This window comes from Erpetoichthys calabaricus, chromosome 16 (assembly GCF_900747795.2).
Source record: "Erpetoichthys calabaricus chromosome 16, fErpCal1.3, whole genome shotgun sequence".
In the NCBI taxonomy this organism is placed as follows: domain Eukaryota; kingdom Metazoa; phylum Chordata; class Cladistia; order Polypteriformes; family Polypteridae; genus Erpetoichthys; species Erpetoichthys calabaricus.
The window spans coordinates 92,794,555-92,811,094 of NC_041409.2; the positions used below are offsets into that span (position 1 = coordinate 92,794,555).

The window sequence follows — 16,540 nt, forward strand, 5'->3', positions numbered from 1 at the left end:
TGTAGTTCGGTTTCTATAGATATCTATTTAAACCACCAGGTAAACGTATGCATTTTCATGATGGTGACATTCTCTCTAGGTATATATATTTCCTTTTGCTCTTTACACAGCTCTTTAAGGTTGCTCACTATCCTTACAAATGAAAGCTTGCCATTGCTGCACTGAATGGAATTCTGTTTGCAGCACTGCAAGTTTGCCGTTCTTACAGGCACCCCTGCCACTGGTGATGGAATGCCAGTTCATGCTGTGGGTGATTCATCCCAACTTGTCAGAGTCATTAGGTAGCCCTCACTTTGAAGTTGCCTTCCCCAGTGACCACTTCCAGCTTCTTGAAATGGCGCACAACTCTTCAAACCACCAAGATGGTCTTCATTTTTGCTGCGGTTGTGCAGCTGGTGGCAAGAGCACATTGGCATGGATGTTGAGCACCTTGATGTCGGATGGTGCAGCATGGATGCTAAGTGTTGTGCTGTCCTGCGGTGCATCAGAGGTGTTTAACACTGCACTTCTGTGTGGTGATCTGTCATTTACAAGTGAGCAGGTGATCCTCCTAGTGTGAAGCTGCACAAGTGCCGGTCTCTTGCTTGTTTATTCTTCATTGAATGGACTGCAAACTCCGTTTCAGGCCTGGATCTCAGCTTTGATATGCTCCCTCCATTGCCACTCTGTAGCCCTTCTGTGATCTGCCTCATCATGTGCCTGCACAGTTTTACCACCAGCCCTGCTTCACACAACTCACCCTGGGGGTCAGTGGCAACTCAATCTGCCACACTTTTTCCCAGCTCTATGAGACCAAAGCTCCCCTGCTATCCTCAGGCTGATGCACTTTAGCAGATGGATAAGTGGTGGTGGATCTGCAGAGATACTCTAGAAAGTTGATTCAGTTCATCTGGACATAGTTCTTTTCCAGGGAGATACGTTACATCAGTCATCCAAGTGACTTCCTCAGTCTCAGTTGACTGCAGGTTTCTTCAACGTTTGCATAATGACCAAAACTAGCGCCAGTGACTAACTATGGACCGTGTGATCGATGATATGCAAATTGTCCATTGATCAATGGCCATGAGTACCATTCACAGAGAGTTGGGGAATGGCTGCAATCACAGCATTGTAAGATGGTGAAAGATGTACCCTTAGGCCCCCTCCTCGGTTCAGAGATGGTCGTTCCTTTTTCACATAAATGGCCTCCTTGACTCCTCGCTCAAACCAGCATTTCTCCCTGTCCAGGATGTGCATCATCTTCATCACTAAAAGAGTGACCACTATCCTGTAGGTGTAAATAGACTGTGGAGTCCTGGTCTGACGAGGTAGCTCTTCTGTGTTGTGCCATCCGCTTCGCCAGTGGTTGTTTGGTTGTTTGTTACATCGGGGAAACCAAACAACCACTGGCAAAGTGGATGGCACAACACAGAAGAGCTACCTTGTCAGCACTCCAGATTCCAGATCTCAACCTCAAGACGCTCCTGCAACTCCACAGAAGAGCCAAACAGGACTATTGCAGCCTTTGCTGCACTCGACAATTGCTAAATCATAAGGCAGGTCTTCTTTTTATCCCACTGCTAACACCAATGGCAAGTGCCAGAATAGACTCCCTTTTGCTCTTTACATGGGGCTTTTAGGCAAGTTGCTATCCTTAAAAGGATTGCTCACCATTGCCACGCTAGATGGAACTCTGTTTGCAGCACTGCAGGATGTCTGTTCTTGTAGGCATCCCTGCTGCTGGCCCAGAAGACTAGCATTTAAAAGTTTGGGCATAGAAATTGATCCTTTTTTTTATTAAGATACCATTATACTAATATACAGTCATTACTAGTGTTCCTAATAGTTGTTACTGCTTTAAATTACTAAGTTTAAATTTTTTATTTGCATATTACGACAAAGCCCCATGTTCACCAGCCATTCCTTCGGTGTCCTCTTAGTCAACTCACCTATCATATCCTTAATTAGTCCTGTTTAAATGCCAATTAAAGGGAATTATTGTAATTGGTCGAGCATTTGCCTCAGGAATTTTGTCTTGCAGACGCTTCTTCCCGTGGCTGCTGAAAATGTGTTCAAAGCTAAGCAGGTGATCAGAGTGCAGCGGACATGCGCAGACTACAAAGTTCTTAAGTATAACTTAGTTAATAGCTGAGTTACTTGTGGAGAAATCTATGTCTGTTGGCCAGGTTTCTCTACCTGAAATAAGGGTTTACATTTGCATTTTAGAAATCAGGCTTCTGTGAATAACTGGTGTGAGGGACCAACAAGTGGGTCCCTGCCGAGGTGGGTCCTGCTCCCTTACTTGGGATGTGAAGCACAGCTGGGCTACAGTGATATTCTCCTGGCTGTGACAGGACAAGGCTGCAGGAAGAGGCTGAAGCAGCAGTTACTCCAGGTTTGGCATCCTAGCAACCATGGAGCAACACCCAGGATGGACTGAGGACCGGTTGCACAGTGGGCAACGGCCTACTATGGGCAGTATCCCCTCCCTTTACACGGGATGGCAGCATCATGTCTGGAGGACCCCAGTATGGACACTCATAGGGCAGCATGGGAGTTGTGGTCCCAAGAGTCTGTCCTGCCAGTTTCTGCGAGGGTCACCAAGGGGGGCCTCTGGAATACTGACGGCACAAGGACCATTGGGGTCCTGCCAGACCCAGAAGTGCTTCCCAGGATAATGGAATGAGCACCAGATGTAGTCCTGGATCTGGAGTTAAAACCAAGCCCTCCACTCAACTTGGGGTCAGAATCAGGAGGAAGTGGATGAGACTTCGTGGGAGCTGAAGGAGGAGAAACTTAATGCCTGTTGCATATATTGAAGTAAGGAAACTGGAAGCGTTGTGAAGGTGCTGTTGAATAAATGCCTTTTATTCAATCCAGGACTGCGTGATGAAGTTGTGTCAGGGGAGTTTAGGGTACTTAGATGCCCCCCACAAGCCACACCAGGTAATTAAAGCAGAATTATATGGCTAAAGGTATGTGGACAGTTCCCCAGATGCTTCAGTTCAGATGTTACATTGTTTAGCCATGCAGTCTCCATTGACAGACAGAATGGATTCTACTGAAGAGCTCAGTGACTTTACACGTGGTGCTGTCATTTGCCTCAAGTCAGTAGGTGAAATTTCTGCTCTGCGGGATCTGCCTGGTCAGCTGTAAGTGCTGCTATTGTGAAGTGGAAGAGTTGCAGAGAAACAGCAGCTCAGCCACAAAGTGGTAGACCACGCAAACACATTAAGCATGGCCACTGAGTGTTAGGGCACTTAAAAATGGCCTGCCCTCTGAGGCATCACTTACAGCAGAGTTTCAAATTGTCTCTGGAAGCAACATCAGCACCAGAATTGGGCATTTTGAGCTTCATGGGTTTCCATGGACGAGCAGCTGTACACAAACCTGAGATCATTATGCCCATGCCAAGTGCCAGCTGGAAAGCAGGTAGGCCACCTTTGGACTCTGGAGCAGTGGACATGTATTGTCTGGAGTGAAGAATCCCGCTTTACTACCTGGCATTCTGATAGATGAAACAGGGTTTGGCAGATGCCAGGAGAACACTACCTTCTGGACTACCTAGTGTTTTTTCTATAGGTTAGTGGAGAGGGGATAATGGCAGGGTTTGGGCTCAGTCCCTTGGTTCCAGTCAAGGGTCTTGTTAATGCTGCAGAAGACAAAGACATTTTAGACAATTTTGCATTTACAACATTGTGGCAACAGTTTGGGGAAGGACCTTTTGTGTTTTGTGCCCCTGGCCCATAAGTACATGAAGGAAGTTGAGTGGCCTGCGCAGAGCCCTGATGTCAACCCTACCGTGATGACTGTGAGGCAGGTCTTCTCGTCCAGCATCACTACCTGACCTCACAAATGGCTGAATGGGCACAGCAGCCTTTTCAGCAGCTCCGTGTAGGACTATATGTGTATGTGTATTTTTCTACTTTTATTTTTCTATTTTTATTTATTGATCACTCCTATCACTTTATTTTAACATTATTCAAGTTATTGTCTGTTTTTTAGCTGCATTTTTTTTTTATTACTCTTTAATTTAATATTTTTTGCTGCTAGAGTATGTGAATTTCCCCCTGGGATTAATAAAGTATCTATCTATCTATCTATCTATCTATCTATCTATCTATCTATCTATCTATCTATCTATCTATCTATCTATCTATCTATCTATCTAAATTCTTAGCCGATTTCACTCCTGTCACTACTGCATGTTGTTCAACAATGGGGCAAACTTGCAGTGGAGCGTCTGTGTTCATTTGACCTTGGTTTCAAGTAGACTAATGGCAGAGTGCTGCACTGTGCATGTTCAAACTACCCATAACCCATTGCAAACTTGCTGTACTGTGTCAGCTTCCATTCTTTGTGGTTACTGCATAATTTTCAAAATGTCTTTAGTTTTTGTTTCACCCTCGTATTTTAGGACTGTAAGTAGAGCAAAAGCTGATGAACTTCTTAGAGTCTGTAGTTTCATAAACATTTTTTATTGAATTTGTAGGTATGATTGTTTTCATGGTAGGAGCAGGAGTAAAATCCAAATGCTTACAGCCACACATGTGCCTGTGAAACGTATTTAGCAGCACAGCACCTAATGTACCCAACATCCAACGGGGCACCAAGGCCAGTAAGAAAGCCCAAGCCCCTGTAAGTCAAAGAACACCCCTCTTGTTTGTTTATAAGGCAGACAGAGCTTCAAAATGACCGTAGGCTAGATAAAGCAAGTGCCACCACTGGGACGTCCCGGTCTTTACAGGGGTCCACATCCAATGCTTTCAATTGCAAACAAGCATGCCAAAGGATTTCAAACAGCGTGTTGTGCAGTATATCCAAAGAAGTGCAGAACGTCAGTAATGAGACCTTGAAGACGTCCAAACGCCTCATCCTGCTCGGCGCCTTCAGCCCTGTGACAGTTCAAAAATCAAGGATGGTGCAGAAGATCATGGGAATGGCTTGAGTAGCGGTCAGCAGGCAGGAATTTCTGATACGACTCGTTTGGGAAACAGCTTGTACTGCAGCCAAGTGGGCTCTGCGGAAATGAAGAAGGGGGGAGAAATAAAAAGAAAGACATGGTCATTAGTTTTCTGTTTAGAGACAAACACAATGGGGGATTAGTATTTCACTCTGTATACCTTATACCAGGGGTGTCAAAGTCCGGTCCTGGTGGGCCGCAGTGGCTGCAGGTTTTCATTCTAACCCTTTTCCTAATCAGTGACCAGTTTCCACTGCTAGTTAACTTCTTTTCCCTTCATTTTAATAGCCCTGTTTTTAAGGATTCAGTCCTCTGAATCGATTCCTTTCTTCATTAAATGACAGCCAAACAGAAATGAGACGACAGATGACCAGCTAAATCGGGGCTTCAAATTTCTACCAATTTCACTCCAACCACTTTCTTAATGAGAAGCCGATTCCTGCTGTTAATTAAACCCGTTATTTAATTTCATGGCTCGTTGCTGCTCTCTTTCTGCCACAGCAGACATTTCCCAAAACTGTTGATTTTCTGTTTTTTTTTTTTTTTTCTAAGAACACCTCAAAATGTTTTGGTGACCTGAGAGATCAGCCTTACTGAGACCTTCACCTTTATTTTCAGATACTGTGGTTAGCTGGTAATGTTTTGGCTCGTTTTGTGTCTCATTATTGTTTGGCTGCTAATTAAGGAAAAAGAGACAACTACCTTGAGAACCGCCTTCATGAGGCAATTGGATTGGTTTAGAAATGTGAGCTGTCTAATTGTTCCAGCCCACTTTTATGTAAAATTCACTCATGTTTGTCCCTAGATGTATATTTTATATGTCTGGTTTCAGCAAGATTAAATTAAGGCTGACACAGAGGCTTACCCTCTCTCTGCCATTTTCCATTCTGTTGCCTGTTTCTGCCCCATTCCTGAGTCAGACCCGAAGTAATCAACGTAATAAGACAAAGAGCCACCTGGTAGTCTATTTTTTAGGTTGAATTATTTTGCCATCATTCACTTTTGTACTCTGCTTACATTACCCAACCCGCTATATCCTAACACAGGGTCACAGGGATCTGCTGGAGCCAATCCCAGCCAGCACAGGGTGCAAGGCAGGAACAAATTCCCGGGCAGGGCGCCAGCCCACCACAGGGCACACACACACACACACACACACACCAAGCACACACTAGGGACAATTTAGGATCGCCAATGCGCCTAACCTGCATGTCTTTGGACTGTGGGAGGAAACCCATGCAGACACGGGGAGAACATGCAAACTCCACGCAGGGAGGACCAGGGAAGTGAACCCAGGTCTCCTTACTGGGAGGCGGCAGCGCTAACACCGCACCGCCCTACATTGGGCATTTCCTCTTTAATAAAACCCCTGTGTGCATCCAGGGTGTCCGTGTGTGTGTGTGTCTTCTGGTGAAGTGCGCATGTGCGGGGCCGTGCCACGCATCGCACCGTGCCCCGCGCACGGCACTGTGGACGCACACACACTGGAAGCTGGGCACACAGTGAATGGCCGAGCCGCGACTGCGCATAATAAGCAAATAAAGGACATCATTGCTGGGGAGAGTGCTGATTGGGTAGTCGCGGCCGCACACATAAAATCCGTTGCTGGGGAGACACCACACATACAATAATGAGCTGCACGCCAGCACAGATTAAAATACGTGCTGGGGAACTGCACAGTACTTGCTGGGGAGACGCCACAGGCACGATTATCAGCTGCACGCCACACATTACATCAGTTGCTGGGGAGACTCTGCTGATTGCCCACTGTTGTGACAGAAAATTAAAGGCATATTACGGACATCAAAGCCAGTATTACTGTCTTACAAGAAACAGAATGAGGTCAAGGTCCCTTGCCATTTAATATAGACAGTTCCTAATATTGTTTATGCACTACTGTTCTAGCACCCATTATTGTAACGGGTATAATGTCTAGTAATCTATAATACATAATGAATAAATGTGTTAGTTTTCTCCTACCTTTTCTTGTGCTCTATGTGATTGCCGGGGTTACAGATGTAAAAAAAGTGGGGGACGTTTAGCAGTTAGCTCTGACACTATGGTAAGAGTGTGGGATTTGGGTCTACATAATAAGAAGTTTTTTGATGGGGAATACAGTTATCTAAGAACCCTACCACAACAAATCTGCTAAAGTTATTTGTGAATATGAAGGATTTACTGGTCTTATACAGAGGAATGCAATATTAGAAGAAATATTATAAGAAAGCCAACTCTGACCATTCTAAAGTCAAGTTATTTTAGTTGGACACATTGCAGAGATAAATAACCATATTGTTGATGCTTTGCAAGTGTTATTAACACCAAATGAAGCCTTTGTGAAGGTCTTGTTAATTGGTTATGTCCCATCAAGTCCTTTTCAACTCCTAGCAACTGCTTCGATTTATCTTCTCCGAGACGATCTATCATTAGCCTGCTCTTTCAAGTCTCTCAACAGTACACTCTTTGACTCTATAACTGAATCCATCCACCTGGTTATTGGTTGTCCTCTTTTTCTCATTTCTTCTACTTTTCGCAGCATTAGAACCTTTTCCAAAGAGAGGAGTCTTCACATAATGCATCTAAAAGTTAGGATAGTTTGAGCCTGGTTATCTGTGCCTTGAGTGCGAACTCTGGATTGATTTGTTCGATGATCCGTTGGTTTGTTTTCTTGGCTGTTCACAGTATTCTCAGGAGTCTCCTCCAACACCAGACTTCCTATCCTGCTTCTTTGTAGTCCAACTTTCACTTCCATAGATTGTCACAGGGAATACTCTGGCTTGCATGGTTCTGATCTTTGTAGGTATAGACACATCACCTTATTCGAATGTCTTTTCTAAGATCTTCATGGATGTTCTACAAGGTGCTAATTTGTGGTGTGTTTCTTGCTTGCTCCTTCTACTGTTGATGAAGGTGTTATTACATAACTGTCCTGGGTTACCAGAAATTAATTTTTTTTAAATAATAGACACTTCAATTTTAATTATTACTTGCTCAGACAAGCAAGATGAACTAAATTTACAGGGGCAATTGACATCAAAGCATCTTCCTTTTCTGATTTGTACCAGTAATTTATAACTTTAAAACATCTGTGTAATCGAAGCAGAAGACCAGGGAACAGCTGTGATGGCTTGTTGATTGCTTTATGACTCAGGAAATGAAGATGCATTAAAAGATCAAAAACTCTGAGCAAAGACAACCATCAAACGTACAGTCAGCCAATCAAATGTATGTAATACCACATGTCGCAAAGTCCCATCTGAAATTTTAACACAAATATGGCTTGTCCGAGGGACCAAAACAGGAATAAAAAGAAACAGCAATAAAGAAAAGGACAACATGAGAGGGAGAAGGAGATGTCAGAAGAGGAGGCCGAGACATGTGTGACTGTGTCATCTGAAAGTCAATGAAAGTGTCTTATAAATAACTCCAATCACTAAATGAAAAGCCGTCCCAGGACAACAGCCAATCCTTGATATTCTTCATAAGCTTTTTCCAAAATCCATTGTGTATATAAATTGTGAGGGATGGACGGCCAAATATTCCGGTCCAGAACCCCAGCCCGCTAGATGGAGTCCTCCCAGCAGCATGGAAGGTCCCCAAATTCCAGCAGGGCATTATGGACAGTGTAGTTTTTATAAACAACCCTGCTGGATACCATGGGGACCACCAGGAGCCGCTGTAGAGAGGCTTAGAGAGTGTTACGTGCCCTATAACCCGGAAGTGTGTCATGATGACATGAACGGAAGGAACGATGTGCTTCCAGGTTGAAGAAAAGGACTTTTAATCTGACCCGGAAGTGATCGGGAATCATGGACTGTAGGATTGGAACCACTTCCGGGTCAGGGGATATAAAAGGATGATGGGAAATCCCAGACGCTGAGCTGAGTTGGGAGGCAGGGTGGCTAAGCGTCTGGGAGTGGAGGATTGAGTATTGTTTATTGTAGTGGTTATTGATTTATTAACCCCTTAACCGCCCTCTGCCGGATATATCCGGCATGGTTGTTTTATTGCTAACGCCATACTGCCGGAATTATCCGGCACATTTGCCTATGGTTATATGAATGCCTGGCACGTAGTATAACTGACGGTTTGGCGTGGGTATTATTACTACATTGTATTTCGACAACTCTATGGTTGTTTTGGCCGGTTATGTGACGTGATTCGGAAGTGACAGCTGTGAATATGGCGAAACGTAAACTGACTTCAAGTGAGGCTTTGCAGGTGATTTTGGACAATTCTGATCATGATTGTAGCAGTTCTGAAGAAGATTTTAGCGACAATGATGAGCAGCAACGTGCGCTGCATGATACTGTGAATGACGGCGCATCGGATGACGGCGATGAGTGGGTGTATCCCCAGCATCTCAACTGGACTGCTGCCCGTGGTGAACTACCTTTTCTGCATCCATTTGAGGCAACGTGTGGCTTTACTGTTGATGTAAACAATTACACTGCTGAGCAGTTTTATGAGCTGTTTGTGTCACCTGATTTGATCAGACATTTTGTTCATCAGACAAATCTGTATGCAGCACAGTTTATTGAGAAAAATCCCAATTTACCTCCACATTCCCGTGTTCGTGCTTGGGTAGACACTGATGAAAACGAAATGAAAAAATTCATTGGGATTTTGATGTTGATGGGAATAATCAGAAAACCAGATATTGAGATGTACTGGTCTACAGATCCTATGTATGCAACACATATTTTTGCAGCTATCATGACACGTAACCGATTCTCTTTGCTGCTGAAATTCTTTCATTTGAATGACAACAGAAATGAGCCAGATAAGAAAGATCCAAACCGCGACCGCTTGTTCAAGCTACGTCCTTTGATTGACCATTTATTTGAAACATTTCAGTTGCCCTACATGCCAGGACTGTCAGTTGCAGTTGATGAAAGTTTATTGTTGTGGAAGGGCCGCTTACAGTTTCGACAGTATCTACCATTGAAAAGGGCACGGTTTGGTATCAAGATGTTTTGCTTAGCTGAGAATTCAGGTTACATTTATAGATTTCGTGTATACACTGGCAAAGAGGATCCTATGAGTAGTATTTCAGCAGTGTTGCCAGATGAATGTAAGGACTTTGGACTTTCAGAGAAAATTGTTGTGTACCTTGGCCTACCACTATTGGACAATGGGTACACCATTTGGATGGATAACTGGTACTCCAGTTGTATGTGTTTGCCCATTTCTAGAACTTGCACAACATTTAGTGGTCAATACTGCTTGAATAAATGTAAAAAAGTAAAAAAACGAAAATTGTTCAGATTTCGCCTGGCGTGGGGAATATTTAGGGAGTTGGCGGTTAAAGGGTTAAGTATTGTGGAGAGGAGGGTGCTTTGCACACTTATTTATAATAAATATTCATTTTGGACTTTTATGTGGTGTCTGACGTCTGGTCTGAGGGTTCAAGGGGTCGACAGTGCCTTTAAACTGTCACAATATATAATGCTACCATGGCTGTTTGTTTGTTGGTCCAGGAGTTTAAATCACCTGTAGCTCGCAAACCGTTGGACCTATTCACCTGAAATTTGGTACACATATACTACATGATGTCTACTATCCACTTTCGGGGTGATGATTGACCTCCAAGGTTATTCCTCTTTTTATATTTATTTTATTGTAGAATCAAGGACAGCTCAGGTTGGAAGGTTAGGAGACAAAGTCAGAGAGGTGAGATTGCGTTGGTTTGGACATGTGCAGAGGAGAGATGCTGAGTATACTGACAGAAGGGTACTAAGGATAGAGCTGCCAGGAAAGAGGAAAGAGGAAGGCCTAAGAGAAGGTTTATGGATGTGGTGAGAGAGGACATGCAGGTGATGGGTGTAACAGAACAAGATGACGAGGACAGAAAGATATGGAAAAAGATGATCTGCTGTGGTGACCCCTAACGGGAGCAGCTGAAAATAGAAGAAAATGAATAAGTAGAATCAACTCTTGGCAGTGGCCAGCAGGGCAGCGCATGCATACGGGCGCCGTTCTCATCCCTACCACCTTCGCTGTCTCTTCCCCTACCTCTTCATATCTTTAATTATTCTTGAGGCAGATTGAAGACTTAAGTGCCAGCTTAAGTGAAAAATTAAGGAAAACGTACTTGCAACACAAACACTGACTTAATCAGTTTTAACGCAAAAAGATGCCGACGGAAGAAGAGAAGAAGCGGGACACTAGGGTGGAGAGAAGAAGAGCTGCTCAGGAAGCAGCAAGCGCATCAACCTCTGAGCAAACGAATGATAAACGTACAGAGAAAGAGGATGAAAACTAGGAACGCTCATGTCAAGTGGATTCACTGCACGTTATCGTTATAGCAGTGTGCCATTACTGGTATATCTATAAGATCTAACGTCTCTCTGTCTGTATGTCTGTCTGTCTGCTTTCCATGAGAGAACTACCTAACGGATTTATATCAGGTTTTTTTCTATAACTTGCTTGAACATTTTAGGTTGATCTTGCACAGCAATTTTCAAAGTTACGACAAAATCCTTATGAGCAATAAAAATAAATTCTATTATGTGCTTGTTTACTTTACTTCTGAAATATTACAATGTGCAATTTGTATTTGTTTTTTATTACTATACACACCCTATCATTATTTGCTTTTTCACTAATTTTCATTTTTAAAATGTAATTTATTCTATTACTATTGTTTTTCTCTCTTCTATGCAAATGGTGTATTTATTTTCATGTCATGTCATTTTCTAACCCGCTTAGTCCCCACCAGGGTCACAGGGGGCTGGAGCCCATCCCAGCTAGCATAGCTGGACAGGGCACCAGTCCATCGCAGAGTGAACACACACACACACATTCACATACCAAACACACACTCGGGCCAGTTTAGTGTCATCAATTCACCTAACCCGCATGTCTTTGGACAGTGGGAGGAAAGCAGACCACCAAGAGGAAACCCACCTAGAACGCGCAAACGCCATGCAGTGATCACTACTCCACCATGCTGCTCTGTATAGTCAGAAAGTCTATTTCTAATCCTCTTGGTCCTGAAAAGGGTTATGGGGGTCTGCTGTAGCCTATCCCAGTTATCATAGGGCACAAGGCAACTATAAACCCAGGACAGGGTGTCAGTTCATCGCAGGGCCGAACACAAACACACACACACACACACACACAATTTAGTATTGCCAAGTCACCTAACCTGCTTGCCTTCAGAGCACCCAGAGGAGCCCCACTAAGACACAGGGAGAACATGCAAACTCCATGCAAGAAGACACTGTGATAAGTGAAATGTGAAAAGGCTCCAACTGGGCGTGAGAACGTGCTTCGCTCCAGAGATGGTTGTTTTGCCTGGCTGATTGCGTATACATGTGCCAATGTGAGCGTCAGCCAGGTGCCTCATTATTGCCTCGGAGGGAGCGGCGCAACACACCTGTGCCCAATTAGGAAGGCCGAGTACAAGAGGAGCCTCCACGGTAGATAGGAAAGAACAGAGAAGGAGAGATGGAGGTTAAAAATAAAAATAGAAAGGACCGGAAGATGCCAGGATGTGGAGGAGAGGAGGAAGGCAGCTGGGAGGAGAGCCCCCTCACAGGAGCTTAAGGCCGACACTCAGGGGCTGAAGAGGGCCACCTGACTGAGTATAATGCCAGGGACCTGGAGTGGCACCAATGCTCGCTCGTAGGGGCATGCATGTAAGTCCGGTGAGAGGCAGCGGGAGATGGACGGGGCGACATGAGGCTCAGATTACAAGTCCTGCTGGGTGGGAACCATGGACAGCAGGGACCCAAGCCTGTGGGAAAAGGTTGGCTGTGCCTGCTGAAGCAGAGGGGACATCGTTTTAAAGGGATGCACCGGAGACTGAGATTTTAAGAAAAGTTTCCTGCCTTAAGATTTTAACCTCGATTTTATTGAACTTGATTTTCAACCTCCACTTGTGCAAGGACTTCTTTCATTGGATTATTTATTTATGGAAGATCTGACGCACTGCACTGAGCACTGGTTTCACCTAACCCTTGCTGCATGTAAGTGTGGCCTTATTTGCCCGGCTCATCTCGGTTATGACTATCGATGGCTGCGGGTTCAAGAAGCTCCCTGAACGTGACAGGGAATGTGGAGCCAACCCTCTCAATCACAGGACCGGGATGTGAACCCTGGTCTACTTACTGTGAGGCTGCAGATCTGCCACTGTGCCACCTTGTCGTTCTGTATTTATTGTAGTGTTTTATTTATATAATCTGTTTAATATAACTCGTTATATTAAATTCTCCCTGTTGATCTTATTAATTTAGACTTAGTGCGTCTATGCAGATTTTTTTGCCCATTGTGAACGATGGCTGGTGTCCTCACCCTGTCAGGACGCCCTCATGATGGAATGACAGGGAGAAATAGCTTACACAGGGTTTTGTCTCCCCCAGGACGTTAGATGGCAGTGAGCCCAGGCTCGGATCCCTGCATGGGTGCCCACAAGGCATGCTGGGAATTGTAGTCCTGGAATACAGCCCTGTTGGGTCTTTTATGGGCCACCAAGGGAAGCTGCAGGATTTGGAAGTCCCTAATCCATAGCAATCCAACTTCTCCTGGAAGTGCTTCGGAGCTGCAGCATCAAATCACTGGAAGCACTCCCGGGGATTAGATTAAAGGAACGAGGCAGCAGGCAACACTCAGCGGAGGACGGAGGGAGGAAGATTTATTGTTTAATTGTGTGAATTCATGATGCTTGTGCAACTGGTCTTTAGGGAGGTGATTTTAGAAATGTGCTTTGTGTGAACAAAATCTTTTATTTTCTTCCTGTAAACGTGAGCTGTATTATAATGTCTGTGGTTTGTGGCTCTCTGGTGCCCCCTTGTGGTTACACCACACATTCACACTGCAAACCTCCTTTTTCCAAAAGTGCCTTTACTGAATTGACACCTGGGGAATAGCTGGCCATTGGAGTCAATTGAAGACCCTGTCATGTTCAGGTAGTCAGCCTGAGGTGATGGCAGCTTTGTACTCCTTTACCCTGCCGACATTGGCCAAGACTGTGGCCACAAATGGGGTGCACATGGTGCTTAGGCACTGCATGCAGTGGCATTCAAGTGTCACCGAGTTTGTATTATGAGGCCTAATGTGTGCCAAGAAAGCTCTCCTCTCATTATTACACTGCCAGCACCAGATCTACCAACGAATTCACGCTCTTTACAACTAATTCTGCAGGTCACAGCAGATACTGAGATTTGTCAGATTAAAAAACAATTTTCCAGTCATCCGCCATTGACATTTGGTGCTCACTGTGGCCTCCTTTTTCTGTTTTAAGCCGGTAGCAGCAGGAGCAGATCTACCATGAAACTAATGGAGCATAAACTTCTGGGCCTGTAATCCCAGAGGGGTCCCGTAAACAACTTTACTCCACATTGTTTAAAAATGTTGGGTGTTTTTGTGGTGTGAAATGTTGCATATAAGTTGATAAATATTGTGTATGTCTTTTTTGTATATTAGTGTTATATAAATGATAAGAACAGCAATTCATGCAATGATGTTTAACTACCACCTCCTTTAGGACCGAGTCAGGATAGTGAATTTTATGATGGGGTCTGGGAAAGTTCCTAAAACCAGTCTGGCAAGTGATTCTCTGCAGGACTCTCTCCATCAACCCCCACAGGAAAGCCAAATTGCCTAGCTGGCAGCTCAACAAATGGTATTGGGGGCAGGTGTGAAAGGTATTGTGTGTCCCCATTGGTCTGAAGTATGGCCGTTTGGGATTGGTTTGAATCAGAGGCCATTCTGTAGCACGGCACCCTATTGGTATAAGGATTTGGACAAAGAATGTATGTAGTACTAGGGTGTTAGACCGTGTTAGCCATTGTGAATGTAGTGAAAAGTCAATAAAAGGTGTCATCTTCCTTGACTTCTCATTACAAAGAATGTATAAATTTGCTGGCTGTATCCCTCCCTCTTTCTCTCACACCATCACGATGAAGGAGCATCTCACATACAATGGATTGAAAAGACCACATGGAGAAGCACAGCTCAGCAGCCATATTGAGACAGGCATGCGGCCTGTTCTGAAGAAAGCCGACTAAAAATGATGACTTAACTAGAGACATTTAAAGTAACTACAAGTCTGTGTGCCGCCTGAAATTACACATCAGCATTTATCAGGTTGTATGGTTGACAGCATTCACTTGTATTTTGCTTATTGTTATTATTTATTAATGCAGTAGAGTCTCGCTTATCTGACATAAACGGGCCGGCAGAACATCGGATAAGCAAAAATGTCGGATTAATGGGAGGTGTTAAGAAAAAGCCTATTAGACGTCAAACTATGTTATAATTTTATACATTACGAACCTAATAATCATGTTTTACAAAAAAACAACAGAAAAAATTAACTGAAAAAATGAACTTACAGTTACAGAGTTGTCTGAAGTTAAATACAGTATGTACTGTACTTAAAAAGTTCAGTCCTGTGAAGATTTAAAGAAATTTTTGATAGCAGTCTGCTTTCCTGACGAGTGCCGTTTCTTCGCTGTCAAGTCTCGCCATCTTTGCAGCATCATTATGTCGATTCCTGTAGCTTCTTCTTGTTGCTCAATGTATTTAATTGCAGTTTCTAGAGCCTTAACTCCGTCACTCATTTAATCAACATCCATACGAGCGTATAATGTTTACTACAGCATTGTGACTGTGTGTGTGTGCTGTGACGTGTGAGTCCCCGTCTTGCACCCGAAACACAAAGCTGAGTATCAGTACTTTAGCAACACCAGCTTTATTCAGCTTGAAACAGCAGCAGTGCGGTTATTTATTGTAGCGGGATCTGCCGCTCTCCTATACACAGACACAGCAGTCAGGCAGCGTCGTGGCCAAGTAGTACTGTGCGTTTATAATGTTCCTTGTTCCTTGTATCACCCATCGACGGCAGGCGCTTATAGCATGTCCGCGATCTTTTCGGATTCGTTTTTACGACGAACTGCTACAGCGCTGGGAGACTGCGATTGCTTTGGGACGCTCTTCCACGTGTCGTCCCATTGGGTGGAATCCCACAAGAGTTTAGAAACTCACTCAAACCAGCCATGATTCTTTTCAAAAGGTAAAGTGCAGGTTAATTTGTTTTATGTATTTTTACTTTATATTTTGTATTAATCATTTTTATGTGGATAGTTTTGGGTTGTGGAACGAATCGTCTAAGTTTCCATTATTTTTTATGGGGAAATTCACTTTGATATATCAGTGCTTTGTACTGCGAGCGCATTTCCAGAACAAATTATGCTCGCAAACCGAGGTTCCACTGTAATTAGCTGCGGTAGAGTCGGGAGCAACAAAAAATAGACTACGCTCACGCTTGGAACTTGCAGTTCTTGTTACCGATTGATGCGTTTTTTTTTTGTCTTTTTTTGCAGTGAGACGTCAGATAATACGGAATGTCGAATAAGCGAAGGTAGGATAAGGGAGACTCTACTGTATTAGCAATAATACATTATTTAAAGTGTAACTTAACTCCTGCTTGCCTTTTACTCTATGTAATTGCCTGAGGTTATAGATAGAGAAGGGAAGGTGGGGAGAAGTTATAAAGTACAGTACCTTATTAAAAAGTGGTAAGTCTATGGGATTTGAGGCATTCTGATAAAAGGCTACACAATAAAGAATACAAAAGGGGAAAGCAGAGTA

At 43.9% G+C, this 16,540-nt stretch overlaps 1 protein-coding gene across 1 annotated transcript in view; it reads right to left on the bottom strand.

Annotated features, from left to right (window-relative positions):
- Nucleotides 1-4,444: 4,444 nt before the first annotated feature.
- Nucleotides 4,445-16,540, bottom strand: part of ntd5 (ntl-dependent gene 5) — a 41,750-nt gene continuing 29,654 nt past the window's right edge. Inside the window, exon 8 of the mRNA XM_028821152.2 lies at nt 4,445-4,999. Coding sequence (XP_028676985.1) covers nt 4,935-4,999 — 65 coding nt within the window. The 3' untranslated portion in view covers nt 4,445-4,934. The remainder of the gene's footprint in view (nt 5,000-16,540) is intronic.